This window comes from Bos mutus, chromosome 18 (assembly GCF_027580195.1).
Source record: "Bos mutus isolate GX-2022 chromosome 18, NWIPB_WYAK_1.1, whole genome shotgun sequence".
Lineage (NCBI taxonomy): Eukaryota > Metazoa > Chordata > Mammalia > Artiodactyla > Bovidae > Bos > Bos mutus.
Window position 1 is genome coordinate 8,673,411 of NC_091634.1, and position 23,162 is coordinate 8,696,572.

General features: G+C 46.7%; 1 protein-coding gene across 2 annotated transcripts in view; it reads right to left on the bottom strand.

Annotated features, from left to right (window-relative positions):
- SAE1 (SUMO1 activating enzyme subunit 1) overlaps positions 1 to 23,162 on the bottom strand; it is a 62,785-nt gene that overhangs the window by 8,143 nt on the left and 31,480 nt on the right. The window contains exons 6-7 of one of the 2 annotated variants that reach the window (XM_005900929.2): positions 19,922 to 20,027; positions 1,681 to 1,825 (exon numbers count right to left, since the gene is read on the bottom strand). In XM_005900929.2, coding sequence (XP_005900991.1) covers positions 1,681 to 1,825; positions 19,922 to 20,027 — 251 coding nt within the window. The remainder of the gene's footprint in view (positions 1 to 1,680; positions 1,826 to 19,921; positions 20,028 to 23,162) is intronic. The other variant, XM_005900932.3, reaches the window with a different exon arrangement.

A 23,162-nucleotide genomic window follows, 5' to 3' on the forward strand; every position in this document is an offset into this window, starting at 1 on the left:
GTGCAGGCAGCTCAGCTGCCAGACGGCAGCTCGATTCCCCGCCACATCCCCAGCGCATCTCCCCCAGCCTTATCTGCACTGGCCATGGCCGGCTGTTAAGAGGCCATCAAACACCTCTCACTTAAAGGGCAATAGAGAGGGAGTGCCTGAGCACGGGAGGGCATAGACATGAGGGCATAGACACGGGAGAGCTGTTTCTGCAAAGAGGACTGGGAGGGTGGGGGGAATACAACACTCTGTGGAGAGGAAACCAGCCAGCAGCGAGACAGGCTGTGAGCAGTGAGGCTGTGGCTCTCTCCTTCTGGGAAGTGGGGGCTCTGCCACTGGCTGGTGATGCCTAAGCAGGCCATTCATCACTCTCAATGCCCAAATCGGTCACTCGGCTGCACACTCATGGCCTGGCACTGGCACTAGGTGTGCTCACTGGCCCGGATGGGACTACTGAAGCCGGACACCTGTGGGAACCTGTTCTCCGTGGGCCGTCCCCCGGGACAGGGACCCCATCCCAGGCGGTGGTGTCATTAGCCCCTGAACTCCCTCCCGGTGCCAACTTACAAGAGTGCCTGGTATCCGGGTGCCTCTTTCTGGCTGAGGGCTCAGCAGCGATTCAAAGCCCCACTGCTGGTCTTAAACTGGCTGAGGCTTGTCAGTGTCTAAGTGAGGTCCCCAGACATGAGTACACAAGGAAAAGACTAGGGAAGGGTGGGACCACCATTCACTTTCTTGCTGAATAGGAACCAAGGTACTAGGCTGTCCCCAGGGATCAGTGGTGTGGGCAAATCTTGGTCAGCTACTTACTAAAACCTTGGACACGTGACTGTATCTTTCGGAGCCTCAGTTAACTCACGGGGAAATAATAACACACCCTTCAAGGACTTTAACAGCCATATGGCTGCACTGGTAAAGCACTGAAAGCCTTCACTACACCGTGCTTCCATTATCATCTGTGTAACCTCAGGCTAGTGACTGGGCTTCTCTGAGCTCTAACTCAGCTTCCCCTCTCCTATAAAATGGGGTCTTGTCAAGACAGGGCACATACACAAAGCAGCTACCACAGTGCCTGGTACTGTAATAGCTGCTCAGTAGATTCTAGCCATCATTATTGCAGCTACAAGCGGGGCACAGCAAGGCAGCTTACAGAGTCCCTCAAAGATGCGGAGAGAGAGTGGAAGTAAGCAGATGATCCCAAAACTGTCTGGGAGGGATTCCTAACTTAGTCTCCCTTTGGAGAGACCAACAAACCCAAAACCTGACTGTGTATAAGAACAAAGGACTGGTCCCTGAGGCTGAAAACATCGAAGTGCCCAGGGGTGAAGATGCTGGGAACAAGGATGCCATTGCAGCCGAGGGTATAAACTGATGGGTCATCAGCGGAGGGCAAGGGCAGTATCTACCAAATGATAAACCCATCCTTCTGACCCGCCACTCCCTTGACCCTGCAGTTATATCTGAACACATACAAGGTCACCTCCATTTTTCATATACTGTTGTTATACCAACAGAGGGGCGGACGGCTGCGAGGTGGGTGTGGGTGTGGGTGTGTGTGTGGCAGAATGTGGCAAAGGAGGCTCTCTCCTCAGGGCTTTTCAGTCTTAATAAAGCATCTCTCCAAATTAAGGCAAATGCTAAACACAGACATTTATCAATCTAAACTCAACTGTGATAAATAGTCAGACCAACCTGACAAAGTCTTCAGGAAGCAGATCAGGATTGACACCCAGGGCGTCAAGCACATCATTCCGTATCTGGAGCAACAACTCAGAATCTTCCCCAAAGGTATCAGAACTAGGATCTCTTCCTTTATCTGTGCGAAACTTCAGGAGCACTGGGAAAGGAAGAAGTCAGGTTAAAAAACCAAGTCTTTTCACAACTGAAAAGAAAATGATGTGATCAAAAAAGGTCTTAATTTCCAAAACATACAAAGAGCTCATAGAACTCAAATGGGCAGAAGACCTGAATGAACATCTCTCCAAAGAAGACATACATGTGGCTGTCAGGCTCATGAAAAGACGCTCAATGTCACTAACCAACAGAGAAATGCAAATCAAAACTACAAAGAGGTAGGTACCACCCCACACTGGTCAGAATGGCCCTCAATTAAAAAAAATAATCCGCAAATAATAAATGCTGGAGAGGCTACAGAGAAGAGGGAACCCTCCTACATTGCTGGTGGGAATGTAAACTGGTGCAGCCACTATGGCAAACAGTATGGAGGTTCCTCAAAAAAAAAAAAAAAGAGTTGCCATATGATCCAGCAATCCACTCCTGGGCATGTATCTAGACAAAACTGCAATTCAAAAAGACACATGCAGCCCCATATTCAAAGCAGCACTATTCACAATAACCAAGACATGGAAACAACCTAAATGTCCATCGACAGATGAACGGATAAAGAGGCTGTGGTGTGTATACACAATGGAATATTGATTCAGCCACAAAACAGAATGAAATAAAGCCATGTGCAGCAAGAGGGATGGACCCAGAGATTATCATACCAAGTGAAGTACGTCAAAAAGAGAAAGACAAAAACCACATATCACTTATACGTGGGATCTAAAATGCGACACAAATGAACTTATCTACGAAATAGTAACAGGCTCACAGACCCAGGAAACAGACTCGTGGCTGCTAAAGGGGAAGGACGGATTGAGAGTTTGGGATTAGCAGATGTAAGTTATTATATATAGAACGGAATAACAACAAGATCCTAAGGTATAGCTCAGGGAACTATATTCAATAACCTGTGATAAAGCACAGTGGAAAAGAATGTCTGTATATGTGAATCAACTTTGCTGTAGAGCAGAAATTAACACAACACTAAATCAACAGTACTTCAATAATTTTTTTCGTAATAAATACTTACAAATGTTGATAATAAAACAAATTTTTTTCATTCTACAGGAAGTACATTAATTAAAATGTGGGCCAAGTGAAAGGTTAACACTTTTCATTTATTCAACAAACATAGTCAGAAAGGTAATCAAATAATGACAAAAATGACTAAAATTCCTGTGACGAGAGCCATGACAGTACAACAGAGTCTGACATCCTCTATAGGGTCTGTTAAGCAAAGCTTCCCTGCGTCAGCACCATGAGTGAAGTCTGTGTGGGTTTGGGAAGAAAGGTCCAAGAAGCTTTTAGCGCAGGGAAAAGGCCCTGTTCTGACCCAGGAGAGACGTCAGGTGGAGGAGGCACGCATGCTAGGCACAAGTTCAAAGGATGAACTGCTTCCAGCCAGAAGAGGCCAGCCAAGGGCTCGGACACATCAGACAGGCGGATCGTTACAAACAAACCCTCCCATACTTAATACAACTGCTACGTCAACCTCCAGAAAGGGATGTTTCATTTTGGATGTGAACTAGAGGAAGTGTTCAGATGATGGCAGCAAATCAGAGCTACCGTGGAACGAGCCCTGAACAAGACTTGAATTTGTAAGCCAAATGAAAAGACACAGGCATGAACAGAAGACCGATCAAAACATGAGCCCCTTCCACTGCCTCGTCCAGATGTTACTGCAGGCGGGCTGGGGGGCACTCTTGTCCCCACCATGCTCTCCAAGGCAGGCAGAGCCTCCTCTCCAGGCAGTGCTCCTCCCACAGCACACAGGCTGTTTTGGAGCAAAGGGAGAGATAGTAGATCCTGGGGGGCCCTGGGAGGGCCCTTCACACTCACAGTTCACCAAGTGCTTCCACTAAGTCTCATCAGTGTTTGCTGACGAGTTCACTGAAAAAGTGAACTCATCCCCCAAATCATACTCCCTCCCTCTCAGTACAAGGAGCTCTCCTCTAAAAGTTAAAGGTGAAAGGGAAAAGTTAAAGGTGAACGGGCAATTGTCGTGGGGCTCTTTAAAAATGCAAATGTTTGGATCTAACCTCAGACTAGGGAATCATCAACCTTCTCTTTGTTTTCTTCAGACTCACACACAGTTTTTGTGATGAGCAGCCCAGTGGAGAACAGCTCTCCAAGAAGTAGTAAGAATTCATTCATTCGCCAGCATGAGTGAGCAGGGCTGACCTAGGTGTGCCCGGTGGACTTAGGTGCCAGAGTCCAGTGGTGAGCAAGGTCTCTGCAGCCTGAAGGTGATGGGGGAGGACAGGATATTAAAGGCCAGGACAGACAGCTCCACTGCAGCCTGAGAGAAGTTCATAAACAGTTATACAGAGTTCTCAGAAGACCCCACACAGCGGAGGTCCGGGTTAAAGAAGATGCAAACTGCTGCTGGGCTATGCTTTTCTCAGTGCCAGTATCAGAGAAAGACTGCTAGTCACACGCCCTGGACAGGGCTCTGCACATCAGAGGGCTTGTCCTCTTTTCTTTAGAAGGTTCCAGAACACCTGCTTCGGATACTGTTTGCAGTCTGGGAATGTTACTCTCCTCTCTCTTCCAAGAATACAGCTTCTACAACCCTTGATTCGGCCCGACCATTTGGCAGCCAACTCAAAGCCAATGTCCATCCGGATGCTGGCTAACACGGACATGCCATTACCTAAGTTCAACTTCTACCTCTGCAGATGTGTCGCTGGGATTCTGATCTGGACTAAACAAGTGCCTTCAGGCGAGTGTGTGGGGACAGGGTGGAGGAAAGGCTGTGGAAGTGGTGAGGAATCGCTGAGACCGAGCCTCTTTGCCAACAAGGTCCTGTGAAGACAAATGAACCTGGAAATCTCCGGTCCAGTCAAGAGGACATTCTAAGCGGACGGTATCAAATGTCAGCCCTCATCCTGTCCATCACTCTGGAGAAGACAGACCCAGTGTGCACGTCAGTGTTGCCTGAGCAGATGCTTGTAATGCACAGTCCAAGGGCCAGGGAGAAGCAGGTGGGAAGCGAATGAGGCTGCAGGACTGCAGCTGGGGCCCTGCCTCTTCTGTGTCACTGGGGCAGAAGCACGAACTGTCACAAGGGACACCAGAGAGGCTCATTTTTTAAGCCCTCGCCGCAAAACTTTTCACCTTCTGGTTATGGAACACAGCTCTTGAAGCAAACTCAGACTATTGTAACAACTCCAAAACAAACAGTGCCTACTCCATGCCAGGCACCTTTCTAAACCTTTTACGTCCACAATAACCAAGGGAGGGAGGGAGGTCCTGATACGCTCGCTTCCCCCCTTCACAGGTGAAGAAACTGAAGTCCAGAGACTGAACAGTTTTTTCCATGGGACTGCCAATGAGGAGTGTCACAGAACTGCCAATGCTGGCACTCAGAATCTCTGCTTCTGAACCCTAACTGACGCAGCAGAAATCCAGGACCATGAGGAATGCAGCCCAAGGACCCCAGGTGGTCTGGCTCTTTGCCCGCCACCTTAAGAGAACTCCTGCTCGACCACATTTTGGTGAGATGCATTTTCCAGACGGGCCCTGCTCTCTCTCAACTGGTCCATTCATTTTAAGTTCCTAGCTCTTCGGGTGAGAAGAGGAGGCAGGGGCCATACGAGCCCTGGCCCATCCATCTTCAGAGGGTAAGACCGGTTTCATCTCGGAAAAAAAGAAGGCGGCGCTCAGAGGACGAGCAGAGGCCGCCAGCAGCTGGCCCCGCTGTTTCTCTGGGCCCCTTGCCTGTTCCTGGTGCGGGCCGCCTGGACGTGGGCCGGCAGCCTGGCACCGTCTAGAGGCCTCACTGACCACATCTGAAGTTCGCGCAGGGCCTCCGGGACGGGGGCCAGTCACTCCAGCCACTTATTTGCAGCAAAGCAAACAGAGGCTGTATTCTGTACTCTTTTTTTTTTTTCTTCCTTTAATGTCAGCACTCCAGTGAGCAGGGCTGGAGGGGGCGGGAAGAAGCCCAGTGTTCTAGACGGGCAGCAGCCTCAGAACTGACCGGAGCCCCTGACGGGTTCTTGCTTATTAAAGTCTCCTCTTTGTTCTGTCATCTGCCCTCCCAAATGGCCAGACATACACACATCACTGTTGACTCTGCATTTCTGGAGAGCACCTCCCAGCCAGTTTCCAGATTATGAAACTATTCTGTGAAGATCAAATACTGTTAGGGATGCCAAAAGATGACTCATCGAAACATATCAAAACACTGCACAAAATCAGAGTTCCAAACTTGATTAACTTCCTCTGAACCTTTTAATTAACTCAGGCTGCTGAAGTCCGGAGGTGGGGGGTGACATTCACTGCTACTGAGGACAGACTGGGGTCTCTGCTAGAGTTCAGGACTCGCCCATGCAACGGAGGAGACAAACTCTGAAAGGGAGACACTAAGCACCTTTTCCTGGATTAGAAGAAAAACTGTACATGTGGATAAACTACTACTTTTGCAAAGAGAAATTAACCCAAATTCAAATTTAATCTGAATCAGACTACTAGATTAGTGTTATAATAGGAATCTGGGAAGCTATATTATTAATTATTCTATTTCTTTCTGAAAACTTTCATTGCATTTAAATGGGACAATTATATTTAGCATAATCACTAAGGCCATTCAAAAACTCCATTATTTTTGTAGGAAAAAAAATGAAGTCAACGTTGCAAACTAGCTCCAACCCAATTGCTGTTCCCCAAAAGAATTCATCTAAAGGAAAAAAGCCAAATCTCTGTAAAACTGCCTGGCTGGTGCCTAGAACTGTTCTATACCAGACACCCCTGCCTCACACCACTGGTGCTTCCCAACATTCTCCCCAAACTGGCTCACTCAAGAGACTCATTATCTCTGGGAATGGCCTGGAAATCGGATCCACTCCTGGGTGACATACATCTCCAAGAAAATGAAAAGGCGAGTTATCCTCTTAGCCAGCAGCCCATTTCCTAAGGCAAGACACCAGGTCTCCTCTTTAGTCAACTGTTCATTCAATAAACACACAGCGAGCACAGCCTCTGTGCCGGGGCCCGAGTGCAACAGAGCAAGCTGCACGCTCTGCCGTTCCGAGTATGTGTGAGGGCGACACACATCACAACGCACGGTAACGAGAGGCAGCACGAGAGGAGGAGCTGAGCGAGCACGACGGGGAGGAGAGGGCAGTCTCCCCGAGCAGCCGGACACCCCCTGCCCACCAGGCACAACCACCACATTTCGGCAGGTCCTCCAGACCTGAACGCTGACCCTTGCCACCTCCTGCCCTTGGAACTTGCCCGTGCTGCTCATCAGGGACCACTGTGCCCTCTCTGTGCAGAGCCCTTCCCCGGGCCTGGGCAGCCTGGAACCAGCAGATAGCTCTGACCCCTGATCTAAATCACTGTAACACTGGACCCTGACAACATCCCTAAGCCTCCTCCATAAAATGGGAAGCATCACAGCACTGAACTCATGCGGTTTAAGGATGAACAGAATGAATACAGGCCAGGCACCTTGGCCGGTGCCAGGGGAGCGTCGGGTCCATGGTGCTACTCCGGAACTGTCCGACCTCCATAAACCCACCTACATGGCCCTCAGAGAGGCTGACACACTGGCCTATGCTGTGACTCCTCACATGACTGAGACCACCACCAACTCAACAGTGAGCTCAGCAGGCGACCGTGCTTTGGCTCTAAATCGTGCATACTCCAGTAACTCTCCGCACCTTGCTCTTGGCCTTCATGGTCTCGATCACAATTTGAAACTTCATAGTCAAAGTGTCGGCTCACCTGTACGAAGATGGACCCGTCTCCTCACCAGCCTCTGGGGCTCTGCGGGGCAGACATACATCTGTCACATTCACCATTACCTACTGAGTGCCCAGCACGGGGCGGGCCCCCACTGCACACACTGAGCAAGTGTCGGTGCTTGGAGAAGGAAGGAAAGGAGTCACAGGGCGAGAAGGCTCACAACAAGGTGGCAGAGGCCCCCACAGATCTAACCAGCCTGTTCCTGTGCTGACTGAACTGAATGGAGACCGCAAGATACCCAGGATGGTTCTGTTTCTTACCAAGGAATGTTCAGCCAGAGAAAAAAAGGAAAAAAAAAAAAAGACACACAGTGTACCACATCTGCCTCAAGAGGGAAACAAGATAGAAGCCTGCCTTTCAAGGCCACATTTGAGGGCCAAAGATGCAGAAGAGCCGGTCCACAGGCGTGGAGCTCAAAGGAGGGAAGGGGCTGGGCTGGAGGAAGCAGAGGCACGGTCTCCGGGAACCCCCATGAGGGCCTACTGGCTCTCAGCCTCTCTCACCTTTCAAGGCATCTGGTGGCATCTCGTCATCTGCTCAGCTCAGCTCCACCCCACTACCCGCTTCATTTACCTTTCTTAGTGTTCCTCTTTAACCCAGAAACTTGAAAGTATGTGCATGCACATATTCCTTCATTCATTTTCTTGTCCACAAACATTTCCTGAGCACCTGCACACCACCTCCACCCCATATGCTGAGCCGTGCTGGGACCCAAAAGGCGGAGATCACAGTCCACAGAGGGCACGCACATAAGCCCCTGTCTGTCACCACGGCCGCCCGGGCCTTTGACCTCTTTCTCCAGAGAACTTCACCCCCAGATTGGCCTGCCCTGAAGACTTTTTCTGAAACACCCCTGCTGAGCACCAAGTCCTGGCCATCCTTTCATCTCGCCAATGAAAGCTAGTCTCTGACCACATTCCATCTCAGTTCAGCAGAGAGAGAAAGAAAGCTGTCTGGTTATTTACAGCTTGCTGTCTTCTGAAGAAAACCTGAGGCAGCTGGATGAAAGTTGTTGATGGGAGAAGGGGAGTCCTGCTTCTCAGAAATGACCTGCTGGGTTTTGCCTACCAAATGAAAGACCCAGATTACTCAACCTGAGCATGCAGTGGAGAGACTGGCTCACCCAGCCGTGCAAAGGTGCAGTACTGAGCGGCTTTATAAAAGGTCAGGCCCTGTGGCCAGTGATTTAATTATGTGCAAATGGTTGCCGCCGTTATTTATGCCACAATCTGGAAACAATCTCACATCCAATAATAGGATGATTACATAAAATATGATTGGAGTAGGAAATGGCAACCCACTCTAGTATTCTTGCCTGGAGAATCCCATGGTCAGAGGAGCCTGGTGGGCTACGGCCCATAGGATCACAAAGAGTTGGACATGACTGAGCGACTAAGCACGCATATAAAATATGACAGATTGACCAAATGGAGTATTATTCAGCTATCAAAATTATGTTTAAGCAGTTTTTGGTCACATGTTTGTTTCCTTAACATTTAGGTTTTTAAAACAGGGGCAGGTAATAGCCTATACTCAGAACGAGCTCTTCTAATAAAAACAGAATGATGGAGAAGGCAATGGCATCCCACTCCAGTACTCTTGCCTGGAAAATCCCATGGACGGAGGAGCCTGGTGGGCTGCTGTCCGTGGGGTCGCTAAGAGTCGGATATGACTGAGCAACTTCACTTTCACTTTTCACTTTCATGCATTAGAGAAGGAAATGGCAACCCACCCCAGTGTTCTTGCCTGGAGAATCCCAGGGACGGAGGAGCCTGATGGGCTGCCGTCTATGGGGTCGCACAGAGTCAGACACGACTGAAGCGACTTAGCAGCAGTAGCAGCAGCAGCAGCCAAAGACAATCACCAGTTTTTCTTTTTCCTTAGGGGATAATAGATTATTTTAATCTCTTTTTTGGAAACATCTTATGTTGAAAGAGAATAAACTATTCTTAAGGAAGTATATATGGTCCCAGAAGGACAAAAATTTGAAGGATATGAATTAATAGTTCAGTAACTTCTTATTTCATGCCATACTTGTGGTAATTTAGACCAGAAACTGGTCTGTGCTGATAAGATACTTGAAAGGACCTGATTCCCTCACATGCATCTAATAAATAGTAATGAATAAAAAAAAAAATAAAAATAAAAAATAAAAACAGAATGAGGTGGGTACAACTGTGACCATCCTCCTGTCCAACGTGGGAAACTAAGGCTTGGGCTTCTGATAGATTCCAAAATCACTACACCTCTAACCTCTATGTTGTACTGCCTCCCTGGAAGCAGAGAGAAGAGAGAATACAGACTGGTTTAAAAAAAGAAAAGAAAGTGTACTGGGACGACCCAGAGGGAGGGTATGGGGAGGGAGGAGGGAGGAGGGTTCAGGATGGGGAACACAGGTATACCTGTGGCGGATTCATTTTGATATTTGGCAAAACTAATACAATATTGTAAAGTTTAAAAATAAAATAAAAAAAAAAAAAAGAAAGAAAAAAAAAAGAAAACCACTTCAAATGAACTTAGTTTCCCATCCCAGAATCCATCAGTTTAGAGTAATGCAAACCACCCATTCAGACTCCATCTGGCCAAATATTCTATTTCTCCTTAAAAGACAACAACAACAAAAAACAATTATTATTTTAAAACAAAAATTAAAAACAATTTTTTCCCCCAGTTGTGCTCTGCAGCATTCCCAGCCAGGGATCAAACCCGTGACCCCTGCAGTGGAAGCATGAATCCCAACCACCAGGGAAGTCCCCCATTTCTCTTCTTTTTTAAAAAAAAAAAAAACCCCACAAAACAACGGTCTAATGATTCCTGAGCTTGACTCTCATCTTTACAATGGAGCAGTCTGAGAAGTCTGTAACTTACAAAAAGAAGGGGACATAAACATTCTGAAATGCTGAGGCAGGTTATATAGAGGCCAAGTGTGGAGCTCCCTGGACCCCGAGTGCTTGGCCCCGTCTCCCAGCGTGGCCAGCCGCACCCTCGGCTCACAGAGCTGTTCTGACAGAACCCTCTCCATTCACACTCCCCTGCCTGGTCACAAGCAGCAGGGAGACAGGGGCTTTTCTCCAGCCCAGCACTTGAGTGGCACATGACCTTGACTCTGGGCATCTGCTGCTCTCCACCAACCGCTCTTACCCAGGGAAGATGGCACAGGACATTCCCGTGACTGTTGTCTGACAGTCAGGGAAGAGATGTGAGGCTTTCAACCAGAATCGCAGCTGGGCTGGGGCCCGAGAGCAGCTCAAACACAAGCTAACAACGGGGGTGGGGGAGACACGGGCCTGCAGAGAAGACAAGGCAGGTTGCTGACAATGTTGCCCATTATTTCAATCTGGCCACGGTGGGCCTCAGTTTCCCATCTGCAGAAGTGGAACAAGAAAACGTCACGGGTTCTTGTGATGTTCAGACTTTAAAAAATGGACATAATGCCATAAGTATTAATTAGTAAGGTGAATAGCTGAAGTCTGACTGAGCGCTTTGAGGGACGTGGTATTTATTGGGGGATGCTTAAACACTTACTAGGTTTGGTGACCCTGGACAAATGACTTAAGCTTCTTTCAGACTCTATTTCCGTCTGTGAAAATGAGATGGTCATAGTAAGATCTGCTCTCATGAGAGTGCCTTGTTGGTTAATCAACAAGGACCTACTGTATAGCACAGGGGCTCTACTCAATATTCTGTAAGAATCTCTATCAGTAAAGAATCTGAAAAAGAATGAACACATGTATATGTATATCTGAGTCACTTGGGTTGTACACCTGGAACTAACACAACATTGTAAATCAATTATACGCCAATAAAAATTAAAAAGTAAAAAAAATTATGAATGCACAAGATGTGCCTGGCCCGCATTTGTTAATCCCTGTGACCCCAGTGGCAGACTCCAGGTTATGTGCCTCTTTTTCAGGTTGAGGAATGGAGCACAAGCCTAACAGAGCTGGTTCTCCAGCAAGAGTCTCTACCCGCTGACGGCAGTGAAGCCCAGGACTGCACTCACGGCTCACCTCTGCCCTCCCCCTCACCTCTCCACTCTGTGTGGCACTGCCTTCTTCCTTTCTGAATGACTGTGGTCTGCGTTTTGTACCACTGATAAGACAAGTGGCACCAGAAAAAAAAAACCAAACAAAAAAGAAACACAACAAAACCCACCACTTCTTTCTTCTTCCCTCCCTACAAATTATTTTTAAACATCTGTGGTTATGACAGCAGCAAATCAACAAGCACTCAGAGGCTGCCCCATTATCGGAACCCATTTCCCTGTGGCCGTCTCTTCCTCAGCAGTTCTTGTCATCGCTGGACAGCAAAACACCGGCGGGGTAGCGCCGGGCCCAGCTACTGGCGATGGCTGGTGTGCAAAGGTTACAGGTTCTAAAATAAGAAGTTCCTCCTGAAGAGAACTGATCACCCAATCAAGCTGAGGTCTAGAGACAAAGTCAGTTAAAAATCATAAAAACAGGTAGGCTGGGAGTGTGGTGGGGGCAGGGGGAACTGAGGAAGGAGGACTCAAGGAAACTAAGTTTTCTAACCATAAAAAAGTTAAAACTGTCCATTATAAGAAACCTTGCCAAAGAATCTCTGCAGTGATGAGGAAGAATGAGGCACAAAATACTAGAAAGTTCTGGAAGAATACACATGAAATGGCAGTTTTCTCTGAGACATCCGAGTATTTTACTAAGAAGGTTAACATTAAAAGAAGACAGAACGATTTCTAAGGCTCTCCTACACATGATCTTTGGGAGGAGGTTATCAACGTCTCCCCCATCGCTATATGAGAAAACAGAGGCCATAAGGTGAACTATACGACAGAGTGGAACCAAAATGCCTTTCTTCCAAATCCAAATCTGGAGACATCAAGGTTCTAGGGGTAGCAGAAAGTAGACATGAACTCCAAACTTGCTGGGCTAGACTTATGAACCAAGAACAATCGGCCACCTTAGAAAAGATTCTAATTCCCCCACAGCGGGCCCAAGGTCTGATCTACCAGTTCCAAGGAAGCCCACTTCACTGTGTATTTCCCCCAAACAAGAATATTCTCATAGAACCACAAAAGTTATCAAAACTGAAAATTAACCATCGATAGAGTATTACTATGTACTCAACAGATCTTTTTCAAATTTTACTGACAGTCTCACTGATGTCTTTGAAAGCAAAAGCAAAAAAAAATATATCTGCTTTCAGATCCAGTCTGGGAAGTCCGTGTTCCATTTAGTTACCCTGTCTCTTCATCCTTCTTTAATCTGAAATGGAGTTCCTGGGTCTTTAATGACACTTTTGAAGAGTACAGGCCATTTATTTTATAGAATCTTCTTCAGTCCAAGTGTGTCTGATGTTTCCCCATAATTGGGCTGAGATCACCCATGTTGGGCCGAGAACCAGAGGCCACCGCTGGCTGGCTCAGCAGAGCGGCGCTACTTACACTATCTCCTACCTGCTCAGTGCGTCCACGTGGGACGCGTGAGACCTACTGTCCTATTCTTGGAATGTTAACTGTGAGCTCTTGGTGGAGGGACAACCTGCTGGGTTCTCTAGTCTCTCTCTGTAATAAATCAAAAAGTATCTTGGGAAGACATCTATGCTGCTTCACAGCCTACTTTTAGCATCCATCAATGATCCTTAAAACAATGATCCTTAAAACTACTACTATGATGGCCAAACACAGATTTCTTTTAATCTTCCTCATTCTTGCTGTATTTATTCTTCTTCTTCTGTTTAAAAAAAAATAAACTCTCCCCTCTCCCTCATTTATTTATTCTCCCTCATTTACTTATATATTTATCAGTATAGGTTCATGAGTTATTTTATTCTATGGGCTGTAATCAACTACGATCATGATTTACCTGATCCTCAAATTCTCCCAGATTTGATCAGTAGGCGCCCCTTCAAACTGACTCCTGTGACCTTCACGCAGACACGACTGTGATTCTCTGTACACGTCCTCACTTTCGGGCAGTGCAGGATGTTCCAAGCACATCTGTAAATTTCCTACCCCAGGCCCAAAACCAGCCCTTTCTCCAAGGAGTCCTGGTTCTCAGCATGTTAACAACCATGAAGTCTGTTCATGGCTAGTAGTTCTAAAAGCCCTCTCAACTGGTTAGAGCTGGAAAATACATATGTATAAATGTGAACACATGAGGACTTTCCTGGTGGTCCAGTGGCTAAGACTCTGCACTCCCAATGTAAGGGACCTGAGTTCTAGCTCTGGTCAGGGAACTAGATCCCACCGCCCACGACTAAAAAGATCTTGCATGCCGCAACTAAGATCCGGAGCAGCTAAATAAATAAATGTTTTTAAAAATAATAAAAAATGTAAATACATGGACACACACGCATCTATTTCTGTACCTACATATAAAAAAACCATGAGTTCATCCAGATGACTCCAATTCCAATTGAACTAGAGAGGGTTTCCCAGGTGGCTCAATGGTAAAAAATCCTCCTGACAATTCATGGGACATGGGTTCAATCCCTCGGTCAGGAAGATCCCCTGGAGACGGAAATTAAAACCCACTCCAGTATTCTTGCCTGAAAAATCTCAGGGACAGAGGAGCCTGAGGGCTACAGTCCATGGGGTCACCAAGAGTCAGACACGACTGAGCGACTAAAACAAGGGGAAGTAACGAACTCCCCTTTCTGGCAATAAAAAAATGCAAGTCTCATTATCCACAATATATTTGCCTATTTGCTCCATCCAGGGCTTCCCTGGTGGCTGAGATGGTATCCTAGAATAAAGAGTAAATAAGTTTCAGAATTTCTAACCCACACCACTGTAAAAAACAAACCTAACTCGAGTTCAATATTTGTTTACAGTTATTTTTTTAGTATGAGGGTCTATAGACAAAACAGCACATTTAAGAGCCACATGGGGTTATCATCTTAGCCCTGCCTCAGTCATGTCCTCGCCTGAAATACAGCATTTAACATGTCTTAAAATAAAACTGCAGATGAGTGAAGCGAGGCTTTGACACAGGCCAGGGCTCCCCTTCTCCTAGGGCAATGGTCTCCCTCCGACTGACTGGTCCTTTAGAAACCTGGGAGGTGTGCAACACTGCAGATGCCAGCCACTCTGAGCTGCTCCGATTCAGTACATCTGAGCTACAGCCAAGGGATCTGTATTTCAAACGTCCCCTGAGGGAGCCTGATATCCTCTGGGGAAACCACTGGCTCTAAGAATAAAAACATAAAAAAGTGAGGCCCCAGTCTCATGTCTGGCTGGCTCGCACCAAGCTCCAGCCTTGCGGGACCACGGTCTCCACCCTGTTGGCCGCCTGCAGGCGCTGCTTCTCTGGCCCACAACGCTCTCACCTCCCTCTACCACCTGGCAAATACCTATTCTTTAAAATCTGGCTCAGGTGTCTCCTCCTCTCTGAAGCCTTCCCAATTCCCCAAAGACACCCAGACCCCAAGTTCCTTGAGCTCTCAGAACAGTTTGCTTTCGACTGTCGAATAATTCACACATATTGAAAAACAGACCAGCACAACACGACAGCTTTGTCAATAGCCCTCTGTTACAGCTCCCCTCATGAGCAGGATTATCTATGCTTGTCTTTTCCATTGGCAAGGAGGCTTCTTCTTCCCGTGACAATCTCCAGGCACGAGATCTGGTGCATGGCAGGTGCTCCAAAAATGGTCTAAGATTATTTTCAGCATTAATTCTGTGGTTCAAAGACAGCCCAAGTACTTTTCCATGACTCGTCAGAACAGACTGAGAAAAGTTAGGATTGCCAAAGATTCTCTGCTCAGTAATTCACATCTCGAGATGAAGTCCATATCTTCCTGCTCTGGGCTAAACCTGCGTGTTATTGTTCATGCTGGTAAGTGAATGCTGTTTCCATACAAGACTCAATTATTTTTAGCACTCCTGTTATGATAAACTCACAGTAACCTCAAAAAGAACAAATCAAAGTCAACTTTTTGCCACAGGAAACCAGCTCACACTTAATGTTTTGCAACATGCCATGGGAGAATAATAAAAAGATGAGACCTTTTGCTCACAGTTGGTAAGGCTGACTCTTGAGATAGTGGAAAATGCAGCAGGAAACGTGCAGTCTGGCCACTATCTTATGAAGTAAACTGGAAAAACACTCACACCCCAACAAGGCAAACACACGCATACGGACAGCAGGGCTACTGTCTCACCGGGGGCTGGATGGTGAATGGGGTGAGGACCGTCCACACGTGCGGGACAAGCCAGAGCCGGGTGGCACTGGGATTGAAAGCCTGATGGCTCCCAGGGGAGCAGGGAGGCAGGAGGGGCCTCTGGGGACAGCAGCAGGGAGGGGGAAGAAATGACCAGACAGGCAGACTAGTCACAAGTATAAACTACTTGTCGAGCACCTACTAAGTGTTCCATTTGGGTTATCTGCAAGGTATCCTCCTATACGTATCACAGTCAAGTACTCTGACCTTGCACTCTGACCTCACCAGGAATTCCTAAGGCATCATCAGGTGTATCAGTCACATTCCTAGAAAGGCTCTTGGGGACAAACTCCAAGGACTGAGAAAAGCTGAAAACAACTTACATTTGATAAGACGAGTCACAAAAGACAGCATACCCAGAGAAACACATTTTGCAGCCAACAAGACAAATGAGGTCATTCTATGTATGCTCCAAGATCTTTTCCGAAGCACGTAAGGCCATCAAGTGAAAGAAAGCAAGTCGCTTAACACTTACAAGCTGAATTCTGGCAGAAGTCTAACCTGCCGGCCAGACTCCCCTAGGGAAAGAGATCATGAGAGCCATTGCCCTCCACTTCCAGAAGCTCAGTCCAGTTCTTAATCAAGCAGTTAATCACATGTGAAAAGCCCCCAGAAAGCTAACCAGCCCCTTATGCTCACTGCTGGGACACTAAGAGTTCCAGGTGCAGCATATCTGGAAAAACAAACAGGGCACAGGATGACCCATGAGGGCAAAACAAAGCAAAACATCAGGAATACGCAGGTGACAACACGCAAGAAAAGTTAGGACACGTCATCTGCTACAGAGAGAAAAGCGAAGGAAAATAACAAAATCAGGAGAATTGGGTGTGTGTGGCGCGGATGCGTGCGGTGGTGTAAAAGAACAAAATCAGGAGAATTGGGTTTTAGGCCTGATATTGCCACTGGTGTGCTGTATAGCCAGGAGGAGGAGGAGTCACTTCCCTTCTAGGCCTTATTCTTATAAGCTTAGAAGTGGACTCATCTGTATGCCCAGTCAGAGAGGACTGCAGGCAGTGCTGTCGAGAGGATTCTGAGGCTCTGGGAGAAGTGGCCGGTCAACAAGGATGATTTCTTAGCCACATCTGCCCCAGGGGTGGAGGGAAGAGTGGGAAGCACATGGCTGCCAGCCTTGACCAAGATGGTATGACGTGTGGAGCTGCCTCCTTTTTTAAAATTCCCTATTACAAAACTATGGACTTCCCTCACGGCTCAGATGGTAAAGAATCTGCCTGCAATGCAGGAGACCTGGGTTAGATCCCTGGGTGGCGAAGATCCTCTGGAGAAGGAAATGGCAATCCACTCCGGTATTCTTGCCTAGAGAATCCCATGGACAGAGGAGCCTGGCAGGCTACATACAGTCCATGGGTTCGCAAAGAGTCGGACATGACTCAGTGGCACACACACACACGCATGTTACAAAACTATACACATGGACTTCCCTGATGGTCCAGTGGTTAGGAATCTGCCTGCCGATGCAGGGTACATGGGTTTGATTCCTCGTCTGGGAAGATTCCACATGCCGCAGAGCAACCAAGTCTGTGAGCCACAACTACTGAGCCCTCATTCTAGAGCCCATGCTCTGCAACAAGAGAAACCACCACAATAAAAAGTCCGCGCACCGCAACTGGAGAGTAGCCCCCACTCTCTGCAACTAGAGAAAGCGAAAACGCAGCAACGAAGACCAAATGCAGCCAAAAAGAAAAAAAAAGAAAACTACACATAAAAATGGTTAAGGTGATAAACTTTATGGTGCGTGTTTTTATCATAATAAAGAAACTGTATATTATTAATTATGAACATAGTCTTAATCTCCAAATGCAAAGCTTTGAAACTAAAAAGAGAATTAGTTACCATTTAGAAGAGGGAAGTAAACACATGAAGTGTATTATAAAACAAACTGCTTTTTACGGGCAAAAAAACTAAAGCCTGACAGGATTGCTGCTATGATAATACCTACTCAAGAATGGAATTAAGGGTAAACTGAGTCAACCCTAACACTAGAAAGCACCTCCGACCTCCAAGCACACGGCTAGATTAGACAGATCTCTAGGACTCGCTCTGGGCTAAGCCTCTTGCACGGGTATCATCCAAGCCTCACAAAAGCCCTCTGAGGCCAGCACTGTCACCACCCCCATGGTCAGAGGGGAATCTGAGGGCGCCTCTGGGAATTGAAGTCTGTGGCTCAACCTCACCCACCTGCCAGGACTGGAAGGCAGGTCTGTTTTGATTCCAAAGCGCCAGTTCTGAATGACCGTGAACCACTGCCTGCCATGTGCGAAGTGATATAAAGCTCCTGCTTCTTCATCACATCCTGTTGACTCCCCAGCCCCTTATAACTTCTGATGGTGATGCTCAGCAGAATCTACTTGGATGAAATATACACGTTCCCCCATCCTGTCTCCAGGGCATGAGTCCTGCCTCCCCATCTCAGTGACAGGCTCCTGAGGGCAGTGATGGCCATGGGCCTGTGTCTTTACCAGTCTATCCCTTGTGTGTATAGAGGAGCGCGCAGCAGCAGCTTCGTGTGCATGAGGTGAGGATCCAATGAGCTAACACTCACAGGGCACTGAGAATGGAGCATGCATGCTCTTATTACCTGGTACCTCATACAGTATTTAATTCATTAGATTTCAAAGACCCGGGCTGCTCAGGTCCCACCTCTTTTACATCTGCATCTGGTGTCCTCTTCGGCTTCCCAGGTGACACGAGTAGTAAAGAACCCAGCTGCCAATGCAGAAGAGATGTAAGAGATGCAGGTTCGATCCCTGGGTTGGGAAGCTCCCTGGAGGAGGGCATGGCAGCCTGCCCCAGCACTCTTGCCTGGAGACTGCCATGGACAGAGGAGCCTGGCGGCTGCAGGCCACAAGGCCAGAGCTGGACACGACTGAGTGACTTTCACTCGGTGTCCTCTCAAGGCAAAACACAAGCCTCTCTGGGTCTCTGCCTCCTCAGCCCCGGAAACCAAACTGGGGATAATTCCTACCTTGTCCATCTCATGAGGGAGATGTGATGAGGAGGTGGACAAGAAAGTACTCTGGAAACTGCAAAAGGGTTGTAGATCAGGGTCTCTCAACCTCAACACTGCTGACTCTGGGGGCTCTCTCCCCACCCCAACACCAGTCATAACAACCAAAAATGTCTCCAGACACTTGCCTGGAGGGCAAGACTGCCCCTGGCTGAGGATCCCCAGGTTATGGTAAACTCAAATACTAGCTGACTCCTCTTATAACTGGCAGTTAGAAACACCAAGGCTATGCCCAAACCTCTGCAAATTAACAGCTGTTTACAGAGGGGTGTCTATGTACCACCAGTGAGGAGGGGGAGTTGAGAAGCACATCCCCATAAGTACAAAAATGTCAAGGTGATTCTTTTTTGGGGGGCTTTTCTGGTATTTTCTGTAACAGATACGGATTATTTTTATGCTAACAAACCCATATGATTTACATACTTGCTCACCCTGAGAACAAGAGCAACCTCAATTTCTCTGTGCCTCAGCTCTCTTGTCTGTGAACTAAGGGATAACACATCAACTCCCACTGGCTCTTGCTAGTAAGCACTCGATGTTCATGATTACTGTTTTTAAAATAATATTAAAAAATTAAAGTACAGGGACTTTCCTGGAGTCCAGTGGTTAAGACTCTGTGCTTCCAATGCAGAGGGCAAGGGTACGATCCCTGGTCAGGGACCCAAGATCCCACATTCCATGGATATTTTAAATAATAATAATAATAATAAAGTGCCAAGCACAAGAACACTGAGATGGCAACCAACACCTACCTAACGCCCTCTGAATGATGGTGAGAGATGGGAGAAAATCTCTCAGGAGAGGAACGCCGGTTTTGAGCACCAGGAACAGTGATGACAGGAGCTTGATTTATAACACTGTTATCTTGGGCTCAATTTCAGAAAGCAGTTCATTTCAACACATAATTAAAAAAAAACAGAAATTGTAAAGAAACTAGAGCTCAATGATGGGCCTCCTCTCCATTCACTCTGTTGTCCTAAGTGACCACTTAGAACCAACTAAGGGGGAACTAGGCTCAGGGCAACCTCAAGGAACCTTCTGGGTTCTGCAGACTCACATGCAGAAATGAGAGCACAAAGCGCGTGCCGAGAAACTGCTTTCAGGGCTCACCTTGAAGGAGGAAGTAATCTGGAGTCGTGCGCTTCAGAGCTGCCTTTGCTTTATCGCTGCTCCAGTCCACTTCCAGCGCCTCTTTGACGGAGCAGAAGACCACCTTCTGTTTAAAAAAAAAAAAAAAGACAAGATTGCTTAGGGATAAAATAGTGAAAGTTGCTCAGTCACGTCCATCTCTTTGTGACACCATGGACAATACAGTCCATGGAATTCTCCAGGCCAGAATACTGGAGTGGGTAGCCATTCCCTTCTCCAGGGGATCTTCCCAACCCAGGGATCGAACCCAGGTCTCCAGCATTGCAGGTGGATTCTTTACCAGCTGAGCCACAAGGGAAGGCCAAGGATAAAATACATTGACTTCAAATCACCAGGCAGTAACTCATCACCATTACTAGGTTTCCTGTTCACTAAAAGAAGCTGCTGCTGCTAAGTCGCTTCAGTCGTGTCCGACTCTATGCGACCCCATAGACGGGCAGCCCACCAGGCTCCTCCATCCATGGGATTTTCCAGGCAAGAGTACTGGAGTGGGGTGCCATTGCCTTCTCCGAAAAGAAGCTGAGGCCAACTCAAATCCAACAAATGCTTCCTGAGCACTTACTATGAGCTCCCCTGGGCACCGGGGTCACAGAGATCAATGCCACGGACTCCCTTCACTGCAGGAAGACAGTGCAAAGCTCTGTCCATTCTGACTCTCTGGTGAATTCTGGCGGTATTTATGCCACGGAAATTCCTTCACAAGTGACCAATAAAATGTGTCTAAAGATACTCAATGAAATGTTCTCTGTGTTAGTAAACAGACACAAACAACAATACCCATAAATAACAGCATTCCTTCTCCCTATGGCAGAAGGAAATACAGTTGAAACCTAGTAACCTACATCAAATTTTCTTTTAAAAATGCCATGAGAGATATATGTTAAAATACAAACAACTAATTATGAATAAGAAAATGGTTTTCTTTTCCTTTCCTAAACAATGAAGTCCAAAAGCCGTTTTCTGGGACTGAAGGAAGACAGGTAAAGAAAGTGTGTGTGGAGGGCTGGTGGCTGGACTGGAGGGGACAGAGCAGGGCAGGGTAAGGAGGGCATCCCCAGAGGACAGCAGCGGGAGCCCGATCACATCCAAGGACTTGATGCAACAAGAAAATGCGCTGAGAATCTGGGCAGCAAGGCTTCACTGTCAAAGAAGAGAATCAGAACTATGGAAACAGAGAGAATTAGAATGAAGCCTGTGGTGAGAGTTACTGCCGTGAACTCTTATTTTCCATATATACAGACAGATAAATAAATGTAAATGCAAGTGTATGTGTACACATACAAGTATTTACCCGCTGTGTCCACTGAAAACGTCTAAAAGCAATGATACTCTAGCAGCAATGAGCACATCTCAAACACAGACTCTGGTTTCTAATCACCACTAAGAGACACATTTTTCCTTGGAGAAATGACTGATTTCAAAGCTGCAACATGAGAGGAGCCTGAGACAAGGAAAAGTGCCCCCAAAAATGATGGGACATGTCAAGAGGTAACAATTCAGCTTAAATTCAGGTCAAATCTGGAGCAATCTGAGGATAAAAGTAAAGGATAATAGATAATACTTTTAAGTAAACTATAATCCTTTAGACCTAAAAGTAACTAATGAGCAAAGTTTTTTAAGGAATGAAGTATTTACATATTTTCAAAATACTTCTCCAGAAAATACCTATTAGTCACACAGGGATAAAAAAATTGTTTTCAAAGGATCAGTATGGAAACTAACTTTACTCAAATTATCAAAATTAACACAACCAGTAAAGCAACACATGGAAACCATGCACCAGACCACAGGATGCAATGAGAAGCATCCATGTTGTGCTATTTTGGCCAAAGATGTGTAGCAAGAGTCTAATTACAAGGAACATCAGAGGAACCCAAACTGAGAGACATTTTACAAAATAACCGGCTTGCAACCTTTAGATGTCATGAAAATCTAGATCATCCATGACTCTGACCCAGATCCTTTTGCTGTTAAGGACATGACGGGAATAACTAGCAAACCCGAAACAGGGTCTGAGGATTTAGATGGCAGTGACTTATCCATGTATTTTTCCTGACTGTGATGGCTGGTTTCTGATCACGGAGAATACCTTATTTGAGAAAATACAGACTAAAATATTTGGGAGTAAGGCAGTGCCACCTTATCCTCATATGGTTGTTAGGTACTTCTACCAAGTTTAAGCTAGTACATGTGTGTGCGCCAAGTGTATAAAACTTCACACTTACAGAGGTGTGTGTCTTCCTTTTTTTCCTTTACCAACTCCCCACCCCCCCACACATCAGAAAGAAAAAGAAAACAGAAAGAAGACAACAATGGCGCAATTTACAGGCTAAGGGAGCCAAGATCCATTAGCTGCCAGGCAGTTTCCACACCCTGCTGAAGATCAAAATGGATCTGAAAGATGAAAACTCAAACTGCTGGTGAAAATAAAAACCAGCCATGGTGTGTAAGGTGGCTTTCTGCCTCCCCATAATCACTCCTCTGGGGTTTGGATCCACTGTAAAAGCTAGTATACAAGATGCCTCTACTGCCCTCAAACCTTTTGGTCAATGGGTCTGTCTGACCTTAGCAGATAAGTCATGCAGTCAACCAGAGTGACATTTAGTGCTTAGTACAGACTTGCCAGACCCTTCCTGACAAGTCTTACCACACAGATCAAGCCATCAGCAGTACGACCTGGAGATGCCATCACAATGAAGAAAAGTCTTACCAGGTTTCAAAACCCACCAAGACTTTCATTCAAAATTTTTGTAGTTTGCCTGGCCAAGACCAATGCTAAGAATCTACTGATTTGTTAGGCCATTATATGAAGAATAAGGGGGAAAAAAGTTGGTTCTTAGAATCAGTCTGAAGCAGGCCTGCCTCTAACGCTTTCAGGGCCTGAGGGTAAGAGTACAAATGAAAACCCATATATCATGTCTACATATTCAGTTATAAATCACACTAATAAGCTATTAAGTAAAGTATATTGTATTCTCCTGCCTTGACAAATAAACCTCCTTCATAACCACCTGGAAAACTAGGTTCAAATTTGGAATTCTCACACTCCGTGGGAGTCCTGTGTCAGAGGAGGTACCCTGGGAAGGTTGCCCCCGTCTCATTCTGGCTCACCCACAATGTAAGGAGCTTTGAACCTGACTTTGCACAAGGTTTTGCCCATCCTTCCCCACCAAAACATCCAATCCTCAGGCCGAGGCATTCA